This window comes from Anomalospiza imberbis, chromosome 3 (assembly GCF_031753505.1).
Source record: "Anomalospiza imberbis isolate Cuckoo-Finch-1a 21T00152 chromosome 3, ASM3175350v1, whole genome shotgun sequence".
Taxonomy (NCBI): Eukaryota; Metazoa; Chordata; class Aves; order Passeriformes; family Viduidae; genus Anomalospiza; species Anomalospiza imberbis.
Genome location: NC_089683.1, coordinates 6,672,934 through 6,696,046, shown reverse-complemented (window position 1 = coordinate 6,696,046; position 23,113 = coordinate 6,672,934). Strand labels below are relative to the sequence as shown.

The following is a 23,113-nucleotide window of genomic DNA, read 5'->3' as shown; positions in this document are numbered from 1 at the left end:
AACATATATATATTTCATCTTTGAAAAGATACTAAATATTACAAGAACCACCAGTGTTTTCCCCATTTTGTGTTCACATTCAGCCACTAAAGACTTCACAATGCCACAGATTTTTACTCTTGCAGTGAAACAACAGTTTGAGAATGCAAACTGAAATCTTTTTCTCGGGTGATTTTTTAAACATTTTAAAGCACAGGTCACCTTGGACAGAGAAAGGGGCACATCATTTCAACAGATTTCCTGCAGTTAAATAGTTCACTTTTGAGGAAAGCATCTGTGACATTTCAGATCTAACAGTCCATCAAGATAAATATTCCAAATAGTCAACTCACTTGCATGCTCTTTCTTGCCAAACAAGACACTTATACTGCCTTGGAATATGAAATAATTCACACATCCCCAGCCAACACCAACAAAGGAAATTCCTGTGGACATGGTGACAGCTGAAAAGACAACCTGACACACAGGTGCCCACAAATGGCTGTGTGGGCAGAGCTGGGTCAGCAACAGCAGCTCTACAGTGCTAAATCAAATACACCTCCAGACTTCCACTCTTCATGCCAGATACAGTCACACCACAAAGGGACTTCAGAGGGTCAGGACCCAACTGGTCTGAACCCAGGCAGTCAATCCAGTGACTCAACTGGAAAAGTCACAGGAATAAGAATAAATCATGGTGAGCTCTGAAATACAGTGAAAATGCTGACATACCAGTGCCATTGGTTATATCTATGTTTTCAGTTGATTAAATTTTCTTTACTGTTGTTTTTAGAAACAATAGTTTCCACATTCTAAGCAAGGCTCACCCAAGCCAATTACCAACATTCCAGCTGGAAAAAAACCTGTTTCTTTGTTTATTCCGGCCAAAACAGCTGGATAGCAGAGACTTGTCTCTCACCCCACAAGCACAGGAATCATTATCACCATTCTCACAAATCCCAGGCATGTGCCAATGGATGGGATTAGCAGGTGCAGCTCAGGCAAACCAACAAGGTACCCCCTGAAATTACTCTCTCCTCCAGTGGCCCTATTTCCCCCAAAAGCCTGAAGAAAAATCAGCAGGAACAATGGGTTGACACCACAGTATTGTCAACAGGTGTTAAAGCAGCAGCCTGAGTGCTCAGCTTCACTCCTTGCCTGAAGACAAAGAGTCCAGCACTTCTCTCATATACTCAGCACTGAAACTGAAATTACTTAATATGGCTTTCAATCTCGCATGTATTCTTTGTTTCTGAGAAACAAGAACTGCCTGCTCAGAAGCAAACATCACCTTCTTACCAGCAGGGCTGCCTACTCTGCCTGGCAAGCAGTGCTGCACCGAGCACTCAGTGTCACCTCCCTGCACAACCCACTGCTAGTGGTGACAGTTTCTTCAAAGCTATAATAAAACAAAGGAAAAGGCTGTATAAAGTGAAATGTAATTTGACCAACAGGACTGATAAATTGCTGCATATCTTGTCTTCTCCAAGTCTGACTTGGATGCAAAGATTTTGGACATAATACTTTAAGGAGCAGACACCAACATTTTGAAAATAGGTATTTTATTCTATTCCTTAAATACATCCTACTTGTTTCAAACTAAATGCGTATGGCTTAACCTATACCCACTGCTTAAAAGTTTATTTATTAATCTGCTTTTTTAACTAATGTTATTACACTTTTTAATCATGCCCAGATTAGAAGTAACCTAGAAGAGTCTGTTTTGTCTGCGATCCCTCCCAACTCCATGATTGCTGTTTAAAGTTCTGGGTGAGGTCAACTTACTATTTCTGAAAAGGAATTAAGGAAGATGCTATGCTTGAAGGAGCTTTCAGCCAAAACTTCTCTCACTGGCTCACAGCACACTTGTGTTTAACAGCATCCCTCCAGTGAGAACACAGGACAGAGGCAGCAAACACGGGCTTAAGGAGGTAGATCAGCAGTGCTACTCTAAAGTGCTCGTCTAGGGGTGATGAAAAGGGAAGAGGCTTGGGCAGTGTTTTGTTTCCACAAAGACACAGATCAGGAAGTTGAACAGAAAGAATCAACTAAAAACAAATCATCCTTTTAAAAAGGAACTCTTTCTGCAAGCACAGTAGCTGTCTGCAATCTCTAAGCGTCTCCCTATAATACAGAGGGGGACATGAGCTAAACCAACCCCCAGTAATTTTATTACACAAACAATTCTAAGACCAAGAATTGACACCATATACTAAATAAACCCTCAAAATCATATTGCAAGCATAACTTTTTAATTCATGCTGTTTCTATTCACTACCCTGAAACACAAAGTCTGTTTACAACATTTGATGTTAATAACATATGGAAAATAAAACAAGCTTACCACTTCCAAGGACATGTTTGCTCGAACACGCCCAGTGTTGCAGGTTTTTTTTATTTAGGGGGAGGAAGAAAAATGTCACAGCAAGCAAAGTTCATGTGTTAAGCTGGAGAGGATCCAGGCTCGGCCCTAGAGCAGCAGCAGCTGCTCACACCTGTGCAGGCAGGAGGCTGTCCCTTCACCAGCTCCAAGGCTGAGGGGCTGCATGGCCCAAACTCACTCAGAGCAGTGCCCGGCTCGCTCACCAGAATGTCCCCAGAGCCTGCTGGCAAACCTCTCTGCCTTAACTGATGAAAGCTACTGATTAATCTATCCATTGCTCCTCCCTCATCCGAGTTACTGCCTTGAGCTTATGATCAAACTGGTTTTACTACCATGTAAAGCCTATTACTCACAATACAGCTATTTACAAAACTAAGATAGCAATAAATTAAATAAAACAAGGAACGTCAGTTCTTAAAAAAAAAAACTTCTCAGCTATGTAGGGACAAAAACCTTAAGAAAATAAGCAGAAGGATGAATACCAAATAATCACTTTCAGTTATCAACACAACAGGTGTCTGGAGAGTGAATAGACCTACTCAAGACAAATCAACAAAAATTAATCTTAGTCCATCTTGTCAAAGCAGATGCAAAAAAGGGAGTTTAGACTCATTGGGCCAGAGAAAAGAGGGAGGTCTGGGGGATTTCCTGAAGGAGGGAAGGCCTGGACTTTTAATCTTTATTTTCACAGAACTGTTCCTGTATATTATATAAAGTCTAGAAGTAAACGGAAATAAAACCTAACCCAAAACAAAAAAAGTCTTCCACATTCCACACACTTTAGTATCTCAAAAAACCCCACACGTTCCATCTAACAGCATTACTACACTTCTCTTAATCACACTGGAAACAAACAAAAGTGTGCACATTTTTCACTGTGATGGATTTTAGAAAGGAAAAGCTGCTCTCAAATAAAACAATACAAGTCTGCTAGGTTCCATTGCTAAATCCTTTCAGGAATTTATGAAGTTGTTTATTTTAAATTGCCCATACAAGAAGCAGAAAAATAGCAATAACAATGTCAGAAACAAGAACTCTAATTCAACCCCATTCAAAGAGGATATGCACACAGTTTAAACAGGAATTTCACATGAGGTTTTGTTAATAACACTGGAAAAGTGTGCACTCCAAAACCCAGCTCTGCAACATAGCCAGAACATCTTTAAGAAGCTGCAGCACTGAAAAATGAATTCAAGGAAATGAGCTTCACAAGCAGGCAGTGTAATTGTTTGCACTTTTTTTAAACCTACTTGTATTCAACTGTACATTTACCACCATCTTCTAGCTTTAGGACTGCTTTGGACATCCCACAGACCAAGCTCACAGCCAGCCTTTACAACACCTCCCACTCCTCACCCCACGCAGCGGCAATGCACAGTAGTGTCTGAGGATGTTTCAGAGGCCTTATGGGGTTCCCTTTAGCTAAGTCTACCAGTTCTCTTTCTTTTAAAGCAAAATTATGCAAGTAGAAATCAGCACCAAGAACTGCACCACTTGGGACAGACCATCTCAGATTGCTTGTTAACCCAGCAAGTGATGGGCTCACAGAAAACTTCCTGGTCCCAGCTGGCACCAGGAACCAGACATCACCAAGCTCTGATCATTCTCTAGGATCTCCCCATCAATATGCAAAAGGCCTGGGTAGAAACCACTAAAACCCAACCAAAAAGTTACCAGATGACGTTATAAGGTACCAAGCATCAGCATTACATCAGTATCCACAAGAAGCTTCCATAAATTCCCTTCTCCATAGGAGTGTTTCAAAGTCACGTAGTGCTTAGTACACCCACACTGTACAACAAATTAACCCAATTAAAAACATAGTCTCAGCTTCCTCTGCTGCACTTCTGACATCAAAGACCCAACTGCTACCACTACATGAAACAAGCCTACCGCCACAATTTAAAATTATTTTGCAATATTTAAAAGACTTGAGAAATAAAAGGAAGATATAATCAAAAAGTTATTTCCTGCTTTAACAACCCAAAATGAAGCTGACAGCACTTAGTCATACTTCAAACAGAAAAGATACATTTGTAAAAGCATGAGAAGTGGCATAAAATGGCAGTAAATCCAATGTATGGGCCGAGCCCAGAGGGAGGAAACAGAAGGGGATTGATCTACTTTAGCAGTGATGATACAGTCTCAATCTGGGGCATCCAACACATTCAGGCAGCATGCAGCAATAATGCTCCTGTCCACATTTTGCTTGTCCTTCTAACAGGCAAGAAGCAGCCTTGTGCTGCCCAACAGCCAAGGACAGTCTGCAGCCGGCACCAAGGCAACAAGCTCTTTTCCTGCCCTCACACAGCATGAAGAAGAGCCAAACTAACAAAATTAGCAAAAACAAACTAGCTTGAATTAGAACCTTCCTCCCAATTCTCTTTCAGCTGATGAAAATCAAAGGCTTTTACTTATTTTTAAAAAATAATTTATCTTCTCTAATAGCATTTAACATTTGAAAAAGAAAACATGTTTATCTTTATCCAGTTTAATCTGTCATATTTATTATGTTTTTAAATTTTACACATGAAGGCAAATCTAGTGGATAACACATGCACTTTCAAGCTTCAAACTTTAATCTTTTCCAGATCAGCACAAATTAAAATTTACCATCCATAGTCTGCATGGAGGGGCTATATCCTGGCTGCAGTTCAATTCTTAACAAATCAGTAAATGGCCACCACAAATTTAACCACATAATGCATTCAGGCCATATCCTCATTTAACGCATGAAATTATAACAGGAAAGTAAGATGATCCTTTCAGGAAGTAATAAATATTTAAATACAGGCCTAGAATTTTGCAACCAAATATGTAAAACTTAGTGCAACCCTTAGTACTGCCCAAAGCAATTTGTGCTCTCTGGTCACATTTCTCTCCCCTTTCAGACTTTTGTGCTCCTTCCCTTTCATGTGGGTCATGAGAAGTCAGCAATACTCATCTCTTGTCAGCATCCTCACTGTTCTTAACACTCCCAATGGTGGAGGCTCTCTTAGCAGCAAACAAATAAATTCATCTCTCCAGGGACTTTCCTCATTCACAGGGCCAAAGTCCAGCCCTGCTTGTGCTCATTTCCACCTCCCTCCAGCAGATCACCCACACCTTGCAGGTGTTAACAGTACACCAGGCCAAGAAGGGACATTTGAGTTTAGCTGCTGAGGCTTGGTACTTGCAGCAGTCTGATCATAGTAACATCCCACAGATACTGCAGCATGATCCAAAAACCTACTACAGCAGCAAAGGAGAATGGTTTGAGAGGAGGCACAACAAACAAACAAACAAACAACAACAACACACCACCAAAACACTTTGCTACAACAGCTTTCCCAGAAATAGTCTCTCAAACTATCACTACCTGTAGATTAACTTTTACAAAGAAACTATAATTAAAGTGACTATGAAGAAAACACACAACTTTCACCTCCCTAACAATTAATGCTTTCCCATGATCTCACCACTGTACAACAGCCTTCCAGCCTCAACATATTACCCTGAAGAAAAGTTCCCAAGATCAGCCTCATAACTGCACTCAGCTCCAGCACCAAGAAGGCAAGTTACCCCTGTTGTCATGAAACAGAAGTGATCATTTTCTTCTACACAGCTTCCCTTCTGCTTCTCCAAACAACTACGCCTTCTAGAAAACTGACTGGCCCCTGTAATTCAGGACATCCAACCATGCCATGCACATATGAACAGCTGGAAAGTTAAAAATACCTGCAGCTGAGATGCCAGGATGGAAATAATTTTAAACAAAGTTTATAAAAGCCACAGCTGCAGAAGGGCAAGAAAACACCCAACAAGTATGGTAATTAACACAGAAACATGTTACATCCAACCCATCTTTGCAGCAGGTCAAATTGATGACACACAAACCAGCAAAGAACTGATGCTTTCTTCCTACACAGCACTTGAGAGCTAATTAAGAACATCAGCACAGTGATCAAACTTCACTTGAGGTCAAGTTACTATTTATATAGGACTCAAAACCCAAAAATTACTTCAAACTAAACTACCAACAGCTTGAAAATGTTAGACAAGTGAAAAGGCATTTGTACAAACTTTCCCTTGGTAGGAGACCCTCTCTGAGAACGATTGGATTTCTCCCATCAGTTTTAAAAGGAAAACCTTTAAACTCCTCACAGTAAATCAGAAAATAATAATTTCACTTCTTCAATTTTTCAGAAAAATTATCAAATTTAAAATATGCGTAAAGAAGTGTTTATAGCACTGGACCAATAGCCCCTTAGGTTTTACAACATGAAGGTAGCACAGAAAGATACACTGGATAGTTTTGGTTTGCAAAGAATTAATTTCACTTCAAAAGGGGCAGGAATACCTACATTCACTTGGACTATATGGAAGTATATGGAAGTATTACACCAAGGAGTTTGCAGAGGCACAAAAATGGCAGTGCCAGCAGCAAAGTCCAGGGCAAAGCAGAATTGCCCCTTCAAATAAAGCAGCTTGATCCAGGCTGAAGAATCCACATCAGCACAGCCTGAGGATGCAGTTTTTCATTATAGATGAGCTGAGCTGTGACCTTACTTTGCCAACTCTCTCATGGCTGGATGTCTTCTGTAGGGGTAGGTTTAGGGCTTTCTTGTATTTTTGGTTTTTTAATCAGTTCATCCCACTAAAAAAGGTAACCATGGCTACAGACAACTTGGTTGAAGTCAGAGTGACACCACATAATGCAAGGACACAGGCCAAAATAAATGCTAAAGTAAGAACAGACAGCAGAATTTAAATTCTAAAAATCTTCAAAAACATATTAAAAAAATGTCAGCACCTTGAAAGTCTTCCCATTAAAAAAATTATCATGTTACAAATACAACTTTTGTGTATTCCAACTATTTCAGTAACAATGACCCAGCCACACCATCATAGTAAAATCAAGCCAATGCAGAAAACTCACCTTCACAAAATTGTCAGGGAACATGCCCCTTCTGCCATTTAACTCCCCTTCCAACCATCCTTCTTCTTCCAGTTTTTTCACATTCCTGATGATTTCTCCAACTCGGATTGTTAATTCATCATCATGCACTGCATCATAATCATATTCCACAATATAGTCCACTAAAAAGGAAAAAAAAAAAAATATGCACAATGAATACAACCCAGACTGGGAAATGCAACTTGAAAGCCATGAATGTTCAAAAAGCAAACCTAACAATGAATGCTAACAACAAGCACTTCCCTCACAGCAATGCTCATCTGTGAACTGTGACATTCCCACACATTTTTGAGAGGGAGAAACAATTGGATAGGCACCTATTAGAATAAAGTAAATTTTGGAATAGGACACCAGGACTTATTTTTGTGCTGGTGGGTAGGCTTTTGTTCATGTTTGGTGGAAGGAATTGCTGGCAATGTTTTTTTTCCCCACCAAGTTCCAGCTGAAGATTTACCAATTGTGAATCACTGCCCACAGGGCAAGTGTTTCTGACTCAGTGCCCATTTGGGGCCAAGGATCAGACACTGTGTGTATGGTACATACTTGCAATGCCTTGTTAATCCTCATACTTGAGCTTGCTACTATGTTTGCAAAAAACTAATTGCTGCACACACAGAAATTTTGCAGGTTTGATCCAAGAAATGCAATATAGCCAGAAGGTGTGTGATTGACAGTATCATACAACTTAAATTGCAAATATATAAAAAGTACCCTCGTTCAGAATCATTTGGTTTGTATGAAGTAGAATAAGCAAGTGAGCTTTACTTTTGATACAATTAAGTTTACTTAGAGGAGCACAGCAGTGTATTCACACACTTGTTCATCTGCTGCACGAGATCCATGAGAGTTGCTCACTGACTTGGCTTGTTTGACAATAAAGACCCATTTGTTCATGAAGAAATTCTGTTCATGACTGAAATTTCACAAACCTGCAGCAATCAAATAATCTTCCCTCTCATTCAAATTCAGTCAAATAGCCAGGCACTGCCAAATGTTAAAACCCTGTCCTCACTGAAACCTCTCTCTCCTCTGCAGATCACAGTGCACAAGAGCACAACAAGGTTAAAAGACAGAAATCCTGAATGGTTGTAGAAGCTTTTTTCCCAGGTTAATCTATTTTATCAGTGCATAATAATACCCAACAATTAATTTAAAAATGAAGGAATCAAATGAGAAGAAGCATTATTTCCTTGTGTAATTAAACCAATGTGTAATTCTAATCTGTGGGCAGTTTTAATCACAAGTGCAGCTGCAGTGGTTGCAGTTAAGCCCTTATCCCTCTGCTGCCTATGGATAGACAGAAAATCCTTGGCAAAAAAACAGAACTACATGATAGTGACATGAATGCGAGAGATGCTTGAATGACAGTCTGGCAAACTATTTTCTGAATGCACCCATTTACAAAGGAATCAGAAGACATAAATGTGAAGACTTAATTTTGTCAGACTTAATTTGAAGACTTTTAAAGACTTAATTTTTAAACTTTCTTCTTTTAACAAAAAAAAAAAAATCTCTCTTATGAACAGAAGTCATCACCAGAGATACCTGCCTATAATATGCACCTGGAACTTCCAGCACACACTTTTTCTACTGTAGACATTTAACTTTGCCAAATGTACTATTTAAGCTTGTTTCAAAGTATCATATTCCCCCATTATTGCCTGCAGCAAGCAGAGTAGTTCTGTCTTGCTTCTGCACAGAATTGTCTCTTGAATGGCTGACAAAATATTGTCAAACATACAGGAAATTCTGGCAGTCACAAATCATAAAGACAACAGCCATTCATCACCTAAGAGTCTGCAAATGAAAACATCACCTTCCAACCAACTCAACCCAGCCATTCTGGAAACCTATAAATGTAGAAAAATGTAAGAAATATCCATGTCACTTATTTCTCTCAGGATACACTGTTTTGAAGCACATTAGCAGGTAGCATATCCTATATAACAGCTTTACAGAGTTAAACATGGAAAGTGGATCACAACTGAGTGTCAGTCGTGGCAAACGCTCATAGCAGTGACTTGAACTGCCAAACACCTGGTCCTTTTTCCACAGCAGCAGTAGATAATCACACCCACACCGTGTCAACATGAACCAATTCTATTGAAAGCTTATTTATTCCCTTGGGAGAATGTTTCTCTATTTGTGTTTGAAATGCACAGCACATTTATTTGGTCACCTTTCCAGAGGAGAAAACACCGACTCAGTCATGCCAACAACAAACAGAGAACCTGAAAAACCTCCCAGTCATCACCCACATGTCTTTATGTTCCAAAGACAAATAGCAGTAAACAGACATCAGCTTCTTACACTTGAAATTTAGGTGCTGAATTTCCTCTTGTATTTGTCAGTGATACCCAAAGCCACCCTCGCCCTCATGGATACATAGACAAAACAGATACAAATTCTGTTGCCTAGTCTGTAAAGTGGAAGGGACCATGGGGAATGTTAAAATATTTCATCCCATAGATTTTTTTTTCATATAATGACAGAGGATCAGCAAGGAGCTACAAATCCCATGTCTTGCTACTATGTGGTCCTCAAGTACACTTAGAAGTTTTGCTTTTCAATACTAGCAATTAGCACTAGTTGAATCATCCAGGTGATGGGCAAGAAACCTCTGTGCTGCCAAAACACTCCAGATTAAATAAATCTCTGAAAAATACTAAACTATAATATTTACCCAATTAAAAACAGAGTCCAGTGATGACAGAAAATGTTTTTAAGGAATCACAACTCCTTATAATAACACTAACTAGAAATTGCATTAGTTAACTGATTATACTTCTTAATTCTTGTACTAGTTCTGAATGCTTCATGTTCTCACTTACAAGCTTTATTCAAGAACAGATACACTGCAATGAGTCAGCAGTAAGGGGCACTCCAGTAATACAAGCTGGTCAAAATTGTTTTTAAAAATTCTCAGCCGGTAGAAGGTGCAGCAGAACTCCTCAGCAGCACAAGCTATCAAACCTACCTATCTCCCCTTTGCTTTTTACACTGCTTTCTCCATTTCAAACCTCACTCAAATCAATTATCTGTACCTTAAAGTCTGTAACGATCAAGTCTTAAATGAAAAATAGTCTTAGGCTTAAGGAGGAACGCTGTGAGGTTTACTGTGCTTTTCTAGCACATCCAGAAACACTAAAGTTCACCTGAGAAGGGCAGACAACTTTCTCCTGAGTTTTCACAGTATCTGCATACAAGGAAAGGTTGAAAGAGCTGGGAAAAGGCTCAGGGATATCTCACTGATCAGGGCGTGGAAAAGACCAAGCAGTACCCAATGAAAGCACAAGAGGCAGTGGGACAAAATGAAACCAAACAAATGCCACTTATAAATATATAAACACACTGTCATCCAGCGATGACAGCTTTCCAACATACTCGGGAAACCTTCCAGATGGTGTTTTTTGAAGGTTCTGACCCATTTTCAGGGGCAACTGACTGATTAAAATCAACACAGCTACAAAAAAAATTATTGACTGGACATATTAGGAGGAAGATGGCTCTGTAGGAAGGGTCTGCTCAGCTCTTGCTCCTTTGTAAGATGACAATCTCATTAACAAAACAAGACTGAAACAATTGAGTTGGACATTAGGAAGAAATTCTTCACAAAAGGGTGAAAAGAGTGATCATATATTGGAATAGCCAGCCCAGGGAGGTGTTTAAGGGAAGACTGAATGTGGCATTTAGTGGATGGTGTTTGGTCGTAGGTTGGATTCGATGATCTCAGAGGTCTTTTCCAACTTGATTCTGTGATAAAACACACCAAACACGTCAAAGCCAGTCTGCAGCTGCAGACTATCTTATTCCCCACAGCACAGTGTCCTACCTAACACCTCTTTGACAAAATAGCTCCCACTGTCAGCCAAGACAGCAACACTGCCTGCACCCAGCATTCATTCAGCCACTGCTGGCACAGCTGGACTCCCCCATGCATCCAAACCTTACACAACCAGCTCTTCTGCCAACCACATCCCAGTGCCAAGGCAGAGGGCAAGTCTCCCAAAAGGCATGGCCACATTACACCCATCTTCTCTGATTTTAAACAAAGGATGCCTTCAGCTACGCAAACACTTCCCAAAGTTGCCTATTAGAGGTAACTAAGGCCCTCTGGCAACCCTAAAACAGAAATCAAAACATAAATCAAGGAAGAGTGGAAAATATATGAAAATTCTAGCATGCCTGTGTCTTCAATAGAAATAGGCACTCATCCAGCAAAGAGCACAATTTCACATTCTTGGTACTTTGTTTAGGGTATTACAATACTGTCAGAACCCAGTGACCTTTCTGTAGTCGCCAAAAAAAAGAGACACAAACCAGATTTAAAATAAATTCCATTAAAAACACACTTTAATAGCTTATACTTTTTTTTTTTTTTTAATGATGGGAGAGGGATTCATGAGATAACTGAAATCCTTGCATATACCGGGAAGCCTTGCTGAAACCTGCTGCAGGCCTGGAGGGACAGAGTCCAATGTGAAGCAGCAAGAATTGCTGCAGTGCTCCATAAAAGTCTCTTCAGGCAGGTTTCAGGCCAGTTCAAAGTCATTTATTAGAACAACAACCCTGGAAAGTTGTCTGACCTCCAGAAATACCTTGCCAGCAGAACTGCAGTTATATTAGAAACTGAGCTTTTGCTTCTCCAATTTATCACGACAGCTGCTAGATGCCTGAAACAAACTTCATTAGTACTGTTATTCCCACTTGTACATTTATCACATAAAACCTGCAAAGTTTAGTCTCCTATAAAACAAAGCCTAACAATTTTGTTATTATGTATTAATAGAGTTACAAGGATATTTTATTTTATAGCAGACCAAGTTTAGGCTAGAGACAAAAGACCACAGAGGACACAATCTTACCCTTTTAACGACCATACTTTTCTTCACAACTATTTCAAAATCAGGTGCTGAACTTAAGGAGAATGATCCTTCCAACTACTTTCCCACAAAAATGCTTCTACCATTTATGAGCTATAGGAATTCCAGCTGGTTTGATACTAAGTATATGTTCAGCCACTTAAGACAGACCTTAACACTGAAAAAGTAGCTCAGGTGTTTAAATGCTGAACAAGGAAAACACCTCTGTAAGTGTTAAACATAAGATGTGGCTATAAGAATGTTTTCTTTCCACTTCAATACCATATAATTTCCTGTCACCCTGACCTGAGTCACTAATGACAACCCAGAGGCTTAAATAGAAAGACCTGACAGACTTCCCACTGACCTTAAAATTCTAGCTCCTGATCCCAAAACTGTGAGTTTTGTCTACAAAGCTCTCCTGTAAAGACACACGCACAAGGTGGGCACCAGGGTTTAGGAACCGAAGACAAATCCCTCCCAGCCAAGAGCTCCCACTGCTCTGCAGCCAGGCTTCCTCCAGGCTCTGCATCTGCTTCACACTCCTGATTAAAAATGACCAGAATGACCAGTTCCCCAAAGATCCAAGCATTCCTTTGGGGCACAGATGTAGTTTTGCTCCTCCTCAATCAGGGTAGGCCTCACATTTCCCACTATCAGGGAAACCACTCTGAGCACTGGTCTTGTGCAAAAGTCCTTCCCTACCTTTCACACCCCAATAACCATCCAACTGAGAACAGCCGAGGGACTGAACCTTGAGCAGATGGAAACATGCAGTATTTTCTACTTCTTTTCTCATGGTGCCCAATAAAGTTACATCAACAGAGAGTGGGAAACCCACAAAGCTGTACTTCCAAGACATCTTAACCTAAGGATGTTGTGATCCTCCGCTTTCTGCTGTGCGCATTCAGTGGCCCCTTCCCCCTGTTTTCTGCTTAAATTAGTAGTTGTTTATAATACTGGTGAATCAGATAGAGAAAACAGCCCAAGAGAAAGCTTGTAGTGACAACTTTCTGCAAGTTTATCTCTTTAAGATGTCTCACTGCAGGGTCAGACACAGGACTGCTTCAAAGCCACTTTAGATCAACCTCTACATCCCTGTTACATCCCAGATCAGGAACACACTGCTCAGTGAAGCCCCAAACCACCCTCATTTGTGATGGTTCTGTTCAGTGTGGAACAGTCTCAACAAACTAATCTGGAATTTTCACTGAAACTAAACCCAGGAACGCACTTAATGCACAATAATTGTTAACAGGCATTGTGTCCATGGGACAAGACTAAAACTACAATGATATAAAAATGTCCAAAACTTGAAACCTGAATATGGCCCCTCACACAAGCAATTTCCCCCTACAGATCCACTCATCTTGCCCCTCACCACTTGCTGCTTTGCTCAAAGCCAGTATCTGCCATGAAACCACATCCTAATATAACACATTACTTATACAAGGTCAATGGATTCCTGTCAATTCTGATGGTAAGGATGCAACTCCATGCTATTAAGAAACTGAATAAGTGTAATTAGCTAATGGAGACCACATAGTCCACACATATTTAACTGTACAGTCACCAGTTTTGAGCCACACCACACAGAAGAGCAGACATTTCACTGAGCTGAACCATGCAGAGCCATCACATTCACATTCCACCTGGAGGACTCAGAAACAGTTGCATCACAAGGGCTACTGCAAGCCTCAAGCATCACCACTGAGATGTTTTACCTTCACAGGAGCTCAGAAGGAGGTCAGGTGCCTCCTGTATGGCCCCTGGAGTAGCAGTGACACATGGCAGAGCCATTTCTACCTGTGCCTCCTCCCAAGGGAGCCACACAAGTTGTGCCAGCTCCAGTCCAGATAAACAGCTCTGTACCAAAGCAGTCACACCTCCTCCTGCTCCTAAAGCTTTGATCTCATGTGCCAGTCAAGCTAACTCTTCTGCCACAAGGAAGGAATGTGGCCGAGGAGGTTCTCTGCAGTTTAAGATAATGCTGACCTCATTTATTCAAATATTGACTTATGGTCTTATTTTAAGCAAAATGCCCAGAGCCATGAGAATTCTTTCATTAGTTTATAATAATACAACATAATACCAATAAAATAGAAATATTTTCATGCCGTTCTATGTACATTTTCTTTTAAGTGTAAACAATTAATTCCCAATTTGCTGTAAGCTAATTATTCCAGTCATGGATTATTTCAAAGACAGAGAACCTAAATTTGTACAACTTATTAGTTCAGGTTGCTGGGCAAAGAAACAATCCTTTCAAGCACTAAAGATGCCTCCAATGCATACAAACACACAAATGTTGGACCCAAGCTGATTCTACATAAAACCAGCTCAGCTATGTTCACCCAGTCTCTGGAAGCACCACAAACACCCTGCTGTCACCCAGTGGGGACTCAGTTTGGATGCCAACAGAATTTGCTCTGTTTAAAGTAATTCCATGTTGAAGTGAGTATGAGCCTTCACTCTCTCTTCAACACACCCCTCTCAGAAGGCTCAGCAGTTTCAAAACAGCACTAGATGAGTGCTGCAGTCAGACACTGCTGCAGCCAGGCTAAATTCCCAGTAAGTCCCTTTCCACTTCCTCAGCACATGGGCTGACCAGCCAGAGCTGTTGGATATGTGATGGTTTACAAGACCTGTTAAAAATTTAGTAAGTACTCTCCAGTGCTTACACTGAGGGTACCTCAAACTGCTATAAAGAGAGCTTTTAGGGAAAAAAAAAGAATGAAGTCAGAATAAACACATAACACAGAGAAAACCAGCAACATCAAGCAAACCAAAATATGTTAAGAAAGCAACTTTGAAACTCTCACAATATCCCATATCTCATGGAAACCTTTGCTTCCCTACATTTGAGTGCCAACAGCCCAGCTACTGTCAGCTTCCCATGTTGACGAAGTGCTATGAGCTTAAAGGGGAAAAAACTACCATTGCAAGAGAGGAAGGAACAAAAGCTGGCACAAAGGCACTTCTGTTATTTTCTTATGGGGTCTCACCACATTTTCTACTTTCGAATGATAACAGGTATCTTATTGCATCCTTTCAATATATACTTTTCCCCAAGGTCTGTACTGACAGGACTAGAGGCACTGGTTTTAAACTGACAGAGGGGAAATTTAGATTAGACCTCAGGAACTCCTGCTTCTGAGGGTGGTGAGACAGCACCTGGAGCTGGCTGGGGATTGTACTGTCTGAGAGTTCGTGATTCAGATGTCAGCGCCATCCCAGTGAGAAGGTATTTTTGGGAGAAATGCTTAGTGGCTGAAACTCATTTCAGTTTGGCCAACTTCTGCAGAATTTCCTGTCAGCTGCAAAGGTAAAATCAGAAGTGTAAGTAAGAAACTTCAGTGAAGGATATAAGAGATCTCGTGGATTATAAGAAACCTGTGAAAGTTACAGGATGTCTCTGAAAAAGAACATGCTAACAACAGGGATTTCTTAATTTATTTATATGGTTTATAACAAAAAACATCATAAAATATATCTGTGCCTGAATCACAGGATAGCTGGGGTGGGAAGAGACCTTTAAAGCATCCATGGGCAGGGACATCTTCCACCATACCTGGTTGCTCCAGGCCCCATCCAGCCTGGCCTTGAACACTTCCAGGGATGAAAAATCTGCAGCTTCTCTGAGCAGCCTGTGCCAGTGTCTCAAGTGAAAAGGCAACTTTATTCAAGTTTCTTTTTCCATTTTGTTTCTGTCCACCCTGCAGTATCTGCTACTTTTCCTTACTTCTTTTGTAACTTGCTCTGTGCTGCATCACCCAGTTCTAGCACAAATATTTTCTGCTTAAAGCAACAATTCCTCTACATCCATAGCATGCCTAAAACAAAGGAAAATAAAAACAAAAATAGCAGTCTACCCTTGAGACAGTCTTAAGCCAGAAGACTTGGTTCTGTCGGCACAGAACTCGTCCATCTGGAAGCCACCCTGGATCCGCCTGGCATTTTTAGATTGGGTAAGGCAATGGTGCATTCTCCAAGATATGACTCACCATGCATTTTTAATAAAAAGTGTGTGTTGAATTTTACAGCCCAGTAAGAATGCCTGAAATAATTAGGAAAATGAACAGTTGAAAACAGTTTAAAATGTAGGCTTTTCCTCCCAAAATATTTCAACTAATGAGAAACTCGTTGCATTGTAGCAGCAACCACATCAAACATCAGTTTCTTATGCTGGCTTGGGGGCAATTAGCAAGAGACTTTGGGAAGGAAACTAAACAGTATAGCAGAAACCCTGCCCAGCAGCCTGATCTGAACGACACAAACCACATATGCCTCATTTTCCCATTCCAGGCTCCTGTAATTTTCTGGAGTGCATTATAGTGCTTAACACTGTATAAGATAAAACGCAACTGAAAATTGAATGTTTGTCAATTTTCACTTACCGAAAGCAAATTGTCTTCACCATATACCCTCATAAATTTACAAATGTGTGCTGTAGATAAATCACCACTGACAACCAGATGGGAAGAAACATGTTTTAGGGGTACCTCACTCCAGATTTATCAACTCTAGAAGAAGCATCCCATCATGTCTCCTCCAATATTATCAGAAATACTTGTCTTAAACTTTACAATTGTGGATTTAATTTAACTCCCCTCTTCTATGAGCAGAATTGCTGGGCTCTTCCCTTTACAGCACAAGACATGAAATGGGAAGTATTATACTAAAACCTCAACCACTTCCAGGTATTTAATACTTTATAAGGATAGACGAGGTCAAAACGTTTTGCCTGGGAAGTGACATGAAGCAGAAAGTGATGGTTTGTGCTACATGCTATTTCCCTCAGTGTGAGCAGAGCTCAGAGCAAGGAGCCAGCCCGGAAATGAGAGGTGACACCTGCAGGAAAGGCAGCAAATGTCCCGAGTGGAAGTGAAAAAATGCTACTAATTCACATTGCAGAGAAAACCAGGAATCTTAGAGGGCACAGGGGAACATATTTTAAAAAAAAACACGCCACATTTTCTGAAGCCATGACTCAGACATTGTTCCATATATAGATTTATGCCTCTTCCTCTGTTCCTTTCCTTAAGTTAATTTTATAACATCTATTTGGCAAAACATTCAAGGTGAGTCACAAAACACTGAATTACAAATCCTGTTAAAGCCAAAAAAGCACTGAAGAACAAAAGAATTTATATTTTGTTCAAATCCAAAGCACCAAATAAGTAGTGAAAGTACCTTGAGGTTAACACTGTATTTATATGTGTTCCCTTTAAAGCCTTCACTACATAATTAGCTTCCAAAAATAAGTTTGAAGCTGAAGACTCTGTGGCTTATCTGAGAACTCTTTTTATAAAGTCATTCCCCTGAAAAATAAAAACTTGAAGTTTCCTTTCTTCTGTCAGGACTCAGCACTACTATAAAAGCTTCAACTTCTCCTGCAGATTTTTTTTTTTCAGGATTCTCCTAGCCAAAAAGGACATAATGATCATAGCCCCAGGTTATGAATTCAAGAGTTATGAAAACAAGAAAATCTCTGAAAGCCTTTTGGGTTTAGATGAAAACTCCTTTTACACTCCAAAGAAGTGCAGAAATGCTTTGACAGACAGCCTACAATTTGGCACATCTCTAATTCTGAATGACAATTAGTACTTGTGCAAACATGGCAAGAATCTGACTTTGAAATAAATTTACAGGAACTTAAAAGCATTATTCGGAGCATGCACAAACCCTTCCCTTCATCTGTAAAAACAGACATGATGCAAGAGTCTGAATGGTCCCAGATTGGAATTTTGCAAAAACCACAAAATATGCTTAGCATTAGAACAGGAACAAGTGTTTGTATCTGACTCCATGCTGTCAGGGCATACTAATTGTGACATAAAGTTCATTTACTTTTTAGTGTGGACATTTTACTCAAGACAATAAACTGAACTTCTGATGGAAAAGCACAGAAAGAAATCCCTATGAAATGGATTTTACAAAAGCCAGTCAAAACAGCAAACGCTCAAGGGCACCCTACAATCTCAATCAGACAGTTTTAAAGGAGGCAAAATTGTTTCATTAGGTGAATTATGTTCTACAAGTTCAGAGAGCAAGTCCTTCAAATAACTATTTCTACATGCATTTAGAAGGATTTAAGTAATTCTTTTTAAGATCATTATTTCAATCTGCATGGTTTGCAATACTTCCAATCACAGGGAAATAGGGTTTGAAAAGACCTCTGGAGGTAACTTATTCCAAACTGGTCAGAGCAATGTTAATCTCAAAGTAAAATCAGGTTGCTCAAGGCTTTGTCCAGCTAAATCTTAGAAGTTTTGAAAGGATGGAGATAAAACAGCCACTCCAAGCGCCTTTTCTGATACTGAATTTTCATAATAATGTTTCCACATTATATTCAGTGGGAATTACCTCTGTCCTAACTTGCAGGCATTGGTTCATAATTTTTCACTGTGCCTCCAAGAGTAGGTTGTTCTCCTCTCCAGGCTACACCTACTTCTTGCACACCATATGCACCAGCCTCCCAAACAACCTCAACTCTCCAGTTCAGTGGCATTCCCTCTGCATTTGAGGGGAGGGAGAAGCAAAACTGGACACAGTATTTTAGAGACTGCCTGTGAGTGCCAGGGAGTAGGGAACAACCACTTCCCATCACCTGCTGACTACTATCCTGCTCATGCCCCCTAGCAGACAGTAAGGTAGTTCATTGCTACTGCAGCACATCAGTCATCCCCCACCCCATTCACTGTGGAGTTTCTTTTAGGTACCTGGTCATAATCTTGAGCATTTGAAGAAATCAGTGTTATCAGTGAGCATCCCTACCTGCCCATCCTCCTGCTTCACTCCCAATAATTCTTCCCCTGTACACCCATTTGGCTGAAACATGCCAGAAGAGCAGCATCTCTAAAATAAGAACTGTACATTTTTATTTTCAGGGCTTTTGGCAGAGTCAGCACTGAAGCACTCAATTTTCAGTCCTTCTGAGGAAAAGTCTTCAGGACTTCCCCAACACTTGCCCTTCTAACCTGATGGCTGGCTCATCACCAAATATGCAGCTTGGAAGCAGCTACAGCATGTGCTGTGTCTTGAAGAGTTAATTGATAGTAACACCACAATTGGTATTTGAAGAATTTGAGAAGGGATCATGAAAAGCAGCCTGGGATAGCAGAAAAGCAAGGGATAGCAGTTGCTGCCATCAGGACACAAAGCACCTGAGGCAAGTTCACAGAAAGCCAACCTTCACCTCTGCTGTTCTCAGCACAGTCACTTGAAGGAGTAGTTTAGATTTCAGAAACACAAAGGAAATGCTCTTGGTTGCTCCCACATATTCACAAGTACAGGCATAATCCTGGGGATCCAGCTACATACACACAAAAAAAGTGAAATCAAGACAGAAGAGTCAGCAATACAACCTCGGCTTTTTCAAACACTAAGATCACGATTTAGCGCTTCAGTCACTGCTCAAAACTGAAAAACCAGGATACAGCAGTGAACAGCAGGATCCAGCAGCTCTGTGTCGATGGGAAATCAGTAGAGTCTCCTTGCTGCATGGAGATGGCAGGCTGTGCCTCATTGTACTGACAGCTCATCTCCTGTTTCATAAACAGCTTTATTTCATCTGCTGATCATCCAGCCTGAGGCTTTCTGTTACTGGTTATCTACCAGGGCAGGTTTTCTCCTACAACCTACATATTAGAAACTATTTACATTACAATCTATACATTTGCCTTATAGTTCTCTCTCAGTAAGGATGAAGCACTAAGACTGAAACAGCAAACTCTCCCCACAAAATAAGCATCTAGTAAGGTGATGAGCACATGAAAACAAAAGGAAGCAATTTTATACATTCTTAATTGTGCTTTTACTTGACAAACCCACACTGTATATATACATATCCATATATATATATACATATATATATATATATATATATCCCTATAGCACACAATGATTTAAAAAATGCCTTCAAGCTCTCCTCAAGCTGAAAAGGGTGTCAACTGAGATAGTTTCCAATTCCCCTACTTCCTGACCCCACATCTTTATTCTGATACTGGTAGGCTGTAAAAGCAGACCCTGTTATACTGAGGCTTCTGATAATGTGAATGAGCCAAATGTAGTGGTTTTTAGTATAATCTTCCCCTTCACAGACACTCTCCTTCCCTGTGCTGAAGGATGAGATGTATTTTAAGTAACCTGTGGGTCAGGCAAAGGAAGCCTTGTATTTGATTTTCAAGAGTAAAACAGCACAGTTCATGATAATTTATCCTTAATTAAAAGCCTACATTCTGTTGTTTGCACTTCTCAAGAAAATCTGCTGCCTCCTTATCAACCATACCCACGAGAGCATGGGATTAACATATTTGCTTTTATCTTCATGGCTTCAAAAGCCTTGCTCACCTCAGCACTTCCACTGCCCCACTTGCAGCACAGCATCTCATTCCACCTGGCTTCTGAACAGCACCAAGTCAGCTGAACACAGCAGGAAGTGTTGTTTGGGACACTGAGGTTTCAAACAAACAGCCCATAGCCCACCCTGCAGACACTAACACAGTTTGTAAATCCTGCTAATTTTGTCAAGTCTTGTACCAAAATCTCTAAACTAAAGAATATTCTTCCCTTAACCTCTTCAGAATGGGAAACAGACAGGCTCTGCCTTTCAGGAACGACTGCTTTAGTCACTTACAGAGACCAGAGTTTTACAGTGACTCCAACAGTCTGAGGCTAAAGGAGTCACCCTGCATGGTCTCTCCCTACTCATTCTCATTTCACCACCTCTTCCCCTGTGCTGGTCTCACAGTTGTGCTGCTCCAGGGTGTGTCTGTCTAGTTTGCTGCCAAAGCAGCCCACTGGTTCTCTTCCAGCTGGATTCAGCCTTGGCCAGCGTCTTGAACTAGATCATTGTATGGACACATGATCACTAAACCTGCCAAAAGGGGACATTAAAGAACACACCGATATCTGCATTATCCAGGGATTGGCCATACCAAGAAATGATGGATCTAGCATTCTCCTGGCAGTTTGTTCTAGCAATTAATAACTTCCCTGACAAGAAGCATTTAGATGTTAAAATGAGTGCAAATAGCAATGTGATTTACCTCAAGTTTTAGGCAGGCTTATTCTACTTAATCTTGCATTTACTGGTTTATGATATTGCTAAAAAAGCCAAACTACATAAAAGCATTTAAGTGATGGGAACATTGCAAGTCCAGCCCAACTGCAGAAAATCAGGATACAGAAGAACAGGTGCATACTTTTACACATTGTGCTCAGTCCTCTTCTCTAGTTATACACATTATTGAGAACAATCAAAACCAACACCTACAGAAATATAAAAGGCATCTCAGTAACAGGTTCTAGCTGTTTAGAATCTATTTTCTCTTTAAAGGTATTATTAAATCAATAAAAAAAATTGCAAATTAGAGGTACAGTTTAAAAGGAACATTTGGCTGGTTAAAATGGATTGGAAGGGATAAAAAACCCCTTTAAAGATACAGAAAAAGAATGTTGTGAAATAACCAGTTTGATGGCTCATGAACACTTAGGGACAACAATTAATATAGACATGCTGAAGGAACGTCTGAAATTATAGCATGGATCTAGTGCAAAATAACTGCAGGTTAAAATGGAAAAGGAAAAACACACTACATTCCCCGACTCCTGAAATCCAGTCTCATCCACTCTCTTGCCCAGGAGGTAAGCCAGTGAGGCCATCCAGCTTGCTGACACGATGGCAAAGCTGGCACAGGGGCTTCTCCCCACCAGCCAGCTCGTCAGCTCCCAGCAAGGTTCACAGCCACTGGAGCCAGGGCAAGCCAGACACAGGCACTGCACAGTTATCCTGGAGTTATCTCTGAAGCCTGGAGTTATCTCTGAAGCACAGCCTGGAACTGCACCCACAGTGTGACTTTGGGACAAGGGAGATTATAGGCAAAGCAGCCTTAAAACAAATCTGTTCATAGCTCAAGATACAAGTCCAGAGTTAAGTGATGAGATTCTTCCTCACTTCATGAAACTAGTGGTTTTATTTCTTCACACAGCAAAGACAGAGACCCTTCTCCCTGAGTGCCAAAGATGCATTGAGAAGAAACAACTTGAAACATTCTGACAAGTTTGCTTCTATATTTTTCCTAAAAAATGAAGGAACACTGCAACTTGGGGAAATAAAAACACACTAAGAGGAATGAAGGTATATTGGTATGTTACCAATAAAGCTACAATTGAAGAGCCAAAACTGGAAGACAAAAAATTTCTATTGGGGCTAAACTGACAACTGCTGTAAGCGTGCTGCAGCTGATATCAGTGCCAGTAGCATCCTCATCCTCCTCCTGCAGCCATGAGCTCAGTCTCAGTTTTTGGACAGCGAGCCTGGTTGAAAGCTGATTCAGGAAGACAGGCAAGTTTCAGATTATTTGCCTCATTAAAGCAAGGGAAGAGAACAATGCACATTAGTCAGAGGTAAGCAAAGGTTCAGACTTAACTTCAGTGCCAGCTTAAATAGATCAAACTATATCCACAGTCAAAAACACTTGACAAAGGCCGACCACTCAGTAATTTTATCAAAGAGGCAGAAACTGATGACTTAAATGTCTTCTTTAAGTAGTAAGTCAGGCAAGTCTCCAGGAACTCTAGCAAAACTGCCTTATTTAAAATTAAAGTAAAAATCATTAATAACTCCCATCTACAAAAATCTATTCACAGCTGCTGCAGAAGCAAAAATAATGAGACTGCCTAGCACTGCTTAATTCCAAAACCATTTGCCTCTAATGACAAAAAGTACCATGTTTACAGTGATTTACTTACTGTTAAGAAACAGTGCAATCTTGAGCCATTTAAATAATTTAAAGCAACACTTTATCTAGCTAAAACAATGAAAGCAATAGCATTCATTTTGAGTTTCTGTAACAATAATGTCGAATTTAAACTCAATTTGCAACCACAAAGCTCTGCAGCACTAAGTGGAGAGTAACACCACAGGTC

General features: G+C 40.3%; 1 protein-coding gene across 2 annotated transcripts in view; it reads right to left on the bottom strand.

Annotated features, from left to right (window-relative positions):
- Positions 1 to 23,113, bottom strand: part of CD2AP (CD2 associated protein) — a 77,027-nt gene that overhangs the window by 47,185 nt on the left and 6,729 nt on the right. For both annotated transcript variants that reach the window (XM_068183283.1, XM_068183282.1), the window contains exon 2: positions 7,281 to 7,441. In XM_068183283.1, coding sequence (XP_068039384.1) covers positions 7,281 to 7,441 — 161 coding nt within the window. The remainder of the gene's footprint in view (positions 1 to 7,280; positions 7,442 to 23,113) is intronic.